This window comes from Nicotiana sylvestris, chromosome 7 (genome assembly GCF_000393655.2).
Source record: "Nicotiana sylvestris chromosome 7, ASM39365v2, whole genome shotgun sequence".
In the NCBI taxonomy this organism is placed as follows: Eukaryota; Viridiplantae; Streptophyta; class Magnoliopsida; order Solanales; family Solanaceae; genus Nicotiana; species Nicotiana sylvestris.
In genome coordinates, this window is record NC_091063.1 from 91,444,511 (window position 1) to 91,449,820 (window position 5,310).

At 30.9% G+C, this 5,310-nt stretch overlaps 1 protein-coding gene across 1 annotated transcript; it reads right to left on the bottom strand.

The window, feature by feature from the left end:
* Positions 1 to 2,875: 2,875 nt before the first annotated feature.
* Positions 2,876 to 4,096, bottom strand: LOC104231231 (uncharacterized). The gene has a single exon (XM_009784185.2). It carries the CDS (start codon positions 4,094 to 4,096, stop codon positions 2,876 to 2,878), a length of 1,221 nt encoding a protein of 406 aa, XP_009782487.2.
* Between the last annotated feature and the right edge of the window lie 1,214 nt (positions 4,097 to 5,310).

Sequence of the window (5,310 nt, forward strand, 5' to 3'; positions counted from 1 at the left end):
TCTGAATTGGTTTAATTAACTAATCTGTACACTTCTTTAATAAGTTTCAACGCTGCCTTAATAATATTGCTAGAAAGCATGCCTATAGGATCCAAACTGCCATCTAAAACTGTTTGCTATTTAGTTACATTCTTAATCAGTAATAGATATCATGCTCCTAGGACATCACTATTCTACGACTAGGCAAGCCCGTAGGGCGATTAAAATTTTGCAAACTATAAAACTGTGCCTTGTTATTTGAGACTGCTCACACTCAACAAGCTTAAAAGAATCAGTAGGCAAGTAGGATTCAACTTTTTGACACTTTGGACCTAATTCAATACTGCATAATCTTTGCTCACCTAGATATCATGTTTTAAGGTTTTCTCATAAATACTTGAAATTGTTGTTTAAGACGTGCACTTACTTGTTATGTTTGTGGAGGTAAATGTGAGCCATTAATTGTTTCCTCTTTAAATACCGTCCTAATTGTTTTTGATTGATGCCTAGACTTTTATCCTTTAAAAACTTTAGGATAGTCTAGAACTACCTAAATTAAAGGTCATAAATACCTCCAGGGCCACAAGGAAGGGACGGGTAGTGCACGCATAGGATATCTTTCAAGGTTGCTAGAACGCTTTAGGCTTTGACCAATGGGAGGGAATTGGGTAGTAATGAATATGATGACTACGTGCTAATGTCACGTGTAGCCCCTTGTTGAGGAGTATTTACCGGGCATTGTGTGGGTATGATCCTGTAGGCTAACCAACCTAGGACCCCTCTTTCCCAACTCCCGTTGTTTAAATAAATTTACTTTTCTTTATATATGTGCAACTTGTTCAAACCTTTTCCCTTGTTCCATTACTTGAATCATACATATGCTTAGAATGTCAAAACATGCATTTTACTTGCAAGTACGTATTAAAACTGTTTATTTGTTAAAATGACTAATTCACATAGTTTAAGTTCCGTCGGGACCCACCGTTGTGGACTACAAGGGGTGCCTAACAAGTAACACCTTCCCCTCAAGGTTATTTCGAGCCCTTACCCTAATCTCTGGTAATGTAAACTAGTCCATGAGTTAATTGCTCAAGGTGCTATAACACACCATAATCCGTTAGGTGGCGACTCTTCAAATGTCCAATTCCTATATGTTCCCTTATAATAATAGTTTCTAAATGCACAAGTATATTCGTCTATATAACACATATTACATATTGCTAATTTTGTCATTAGATTTCTATTTGTAGTCTTTTCTTTATTTTGTTCTCCTACTTCTGTTGTCATACTACTAAATTCATTTCTTATTGCTATTTCATATTTATTCAATATATCTGTAACTGTTGTTGCAGCTGTACCATCAAGTTTTTTATTACTTCTTAATGTATCTAAGCTTTCACTTGTTAAATTTTGCAACCATGGTTTTACCGTTCCTATGAGTGTTCTTTCTATATATCCTGGCATTTCAGCTATTACTATTTTATTATCTATTAGTTGTTTTGAGATATATCCTATCCACAATTGGATTGTTTTATTTATATCTGCTACACAATCTAGAGTTATTTCCTATTTTTTGTATCTTCTTCCTAAGTTGGAAAATATTATTGTAATTTTTAATTCTTCTGGATTTTCATATGTTTTTTCTTCTAGTGCGAACTCTTCTTTATTCATCTTTTATTCTTAAGATAGCAAATATATTTATATTTTGTTTTAGATATTGTATCAATTAATCCAGATAGCTTAGTTTTGTCTATTTTTGTAATACTTAGATATTCATATTCTAGGTATAGTTTCTTTCTTATTTTGTTTGATTTTTTAGTTATTTTAATCTACATATTTTCTGTAATTGACTCATTATTCACAATTTTGCTCTGATACCATAATTTTGAAATGATATATTTGTAGTTGATCATTAATTTGAATATAAGTCTAGTTCATATAAATCTAAGATATCTATTTCGTCTGATAGAATTAGTTATGTATATCCTTGTTCCATTATGTTAATTATTCAAAAGAAATCAAAATATCGTAAATTTTTCTTCTAATGTCGTTATTAAGTTGGTTCATTGTAATCATTATTATTATCTAGTAAATAAGTGTGGTTGCTCATAAGATTATTATTTTTCCTTATTCTTATCATGTGTTTACTAAACATATTCCCTCTAACCTCTTTGTTTATCATAGAGTTTATCATTTTTTAATAAGTTATACTGAACAATCTTTTCTGGTCACTACCATGTTTTTCTTGCTTCAATCATTTACCCTAACAGCGCCTCAACTCTGTCTACTCCCCTAAACGGCTTCATTGCCTACCAGTTTCGACCTTAGGATGACATAGTCTGGGCTTAACTACTCTCAGCATTATTAGACATGGCAAACTTTCTCAAGATGTTCTTTATAACAGTACTATAACATGATAAACAATTATGATATTCGAGAGATTATTAGGAATATAAAAGTTTAGTTAGACATGATTATGAATAAACTTACCTGATCTTGTAACTCGTTTGAATGTTCCATAGTTGTTAAAGAGACTTGTATATAACTCAGATATTTCTTATAAGAGAGAGAAGATAAGAGAGAGAAGGTGAGGGTGTGTCCTCTCTTCCTCTGATTTACAAACTATATATAGAAAGCTTTAAATGACTCTTACTGTTTACAAACGACTCTTTACATACTCAAATGACTCTTACTATTCACAATCGTCTTTTCATGAACGACCTTTATTGTTCATGAATATGACTCGTACTATATAAATTACTCTTACTATTCACAAACGACTCTTCATGAATGACCTTTACTGTTCATGAATATGACTTGTACTATTTACTTTATGACTTTTTACATTGTCTGTTTGCAATAGCTGTCTTCTTTCTTTATCTTTAGGCTGATATCTTCATTCCAGTTGTACTTCTGGTACATGATTATCTTCTCCGTTGCATTTTGAACATATATGATCTGGGTATTTGTGTCCTACTAATTTGCAGTATCTTGTCAATAATTCATTGGAAATAAATCCTTTCTTTAGTGCTCTTGTAGTTGGTTGTATCTCTGGTTTTAATAATGATAAAATCCATTTTTGGACTTCATCCATATCTCCTTGTCGTAGTTCTCTTGAATTCGCATATATCATTAGTTGATCTCTTGAGTAGTATCTCCAGATAGCATTTTCTTGTAAATAATTGTTGGCTAGCTCTTGAATAATAGTTGCTATTCCAATTATTCTTTTGTTGGCGTAAAAACCTGGTATCTCGATTTTTGGTATTTCTGGTTGTTGTTCTATCTCTTCTGGTATTATCATATCTCGTGTCAATCCTATTTTTACAACCTGTATAATAGGTTTTATTTCATCGTATAGTATCTCAGCTGGTGCTGTATAGAATTTTATAAAAAATAGGTTTCTTTTTGTAATTCTTTTAAATGTAATAAATGCTTTATATAGCTCTGGTATTCCACTTATCTCTTCCCCATCATAGGTATATACCATGCTAAGTAATCCGTAATTGTAACATGTTTTTACTAAATTGGCTCTAGTTTTTGGCTGTGCAATAAGTCTATTATATCCTTGGAGTTTTGGGGTTATATAGTCCTGTGTTGGATCTGTTGTAGTAGTTGCTCTGGAGTTAAGGTTTAGAAATGTTTGAATTTTGTATATATTTTCAATGTAGGTCTGGGTAATTTGGTTGTATATTTTTTTATTTTGGTGTAGGCTGTTGGCATAGGTTGAGGTTTGTGGTGTCGTAACTATTGTTTCTTTTGGCCTTTTCGGAGTAATTGGTTTATCAAATATGTTATTTAAATTGACATTGGTATGTGGCTTCTTGTTAACTTGTTTACTTGTACCTGCAGCTGTATATAAACAAACTTTGCTATGAGTTTTTTGGAGTTTCCCAACGTCTCCTTCTAACTCTGGAAGTTTTGAGTCTTCCGATCGACTTAGCTCCGCATCTTTATAGTCATGCTGCTGACTTGGCTGGCTTTTCTCTAGCTGTTGTAATCTTTTTCCCATACCATCCATATGTAAAGATAGAGTAGTAAGAATTGCAAATAAATCTTTTGTTTCTTGGCTTTCATCAGTTTGGGTACCTTTGTCTTGATAGGTAGTCTGCAATAACATTCTTGTCAGTCCTTATTACTTCAATTGTAAATGTAAAATTTTGTATATTTAATACAAGCCTTCTTATTTCCTTTGTAGTTACTGAATCTTGTACTTTCCGTGTTATCCACCATTTTACTTGTGTATTATCTGTTCTCACAATAAACCTGTTATAAACGATATATGACTCAAATGCTAACAAACATTTATATAATCCAAATAGTTCTTTCCTATTTATCTCCCATTTTAATTGTGGTTCCGTGTATGATCCTGAATAATATCTACAATGGTGTTCAATCTTTTCATTATCATATTTATATTTTAGAACTCCTCCGTAGCTGTGGTCACTAGAATCAGTTTCTACTATGTATGTGAGCTGTCTTTTTTCATCTGGAAAATATAGTTTTGGTAATTTTTTACACATATTTTTGATCTTCTTTATATGTATTTTATCTTTTTCGTCAAAATGGTATTCTACATCTTTTTTTAATTTTTTCTGTAATGGTTTTAACTTTTCTGCTAATTTAGGGATATATTCTCTTACTTGGTTAACTAATCCTAAAAATGATTGTAACTTCTTTTTCGTATCAAGTGTTTCGTTTAAGTTAATTATTTTTTGTACTATATGAGTTTGCATTTTTATTCCATTTTTATCTATTTGTATACCCAAGAATTCTATTTGATTTTTCATTACTTCTGCTTTCTTTTTACTTAAACTAATTTCTGATATTTCTACAATGTGTATGAATTTTTCTAGTAGTTTTATATGTTCATTCTCTGTTCTAGAATATTATAGTATATCATCTATATATATTATGCAATTTTCTAATTGGTTAAAGTAGTTATCCATAAAATGTTGGTATCTACCTGGTGCATTTTTATATCCAAATGGTAATACGTTCCATTCGTAAAATCCTTGTGGTACTGTGAATGTTGTTAACTTTTTAGATTCGTCTTCTAGTTTTAAATGGTAAAATCCTGATTTACAGTCAAATTTACTAAAATAGTTATATCCTTGTATTTGTCTGATTTTTAGTATTTTATTTGGTATCGGATAATTATATATTTTCGTTTTTGCATTTAAATTTCTATAATCTACAACCATACAACTTTTTCCTCGTTTTTGTTCGCTATGCTTATTTACTATAAATGTTGGGCTAGTGTGTTTACTATTATTTTCTTGTATATACTTATTGTCTAATAATTCCTGTATGTGTATTTTAAATTCTGTTAGA

What these genes read in the sequence shown, in the direction of transcription:
- LOC104231231 (XM_009784185.2), bottom strand. Translation starts at nt 4,096, where the DNA reads ATGTTATTGCAGACTACCTATCAAGACAAAGGTACCCAAACTGATGAA.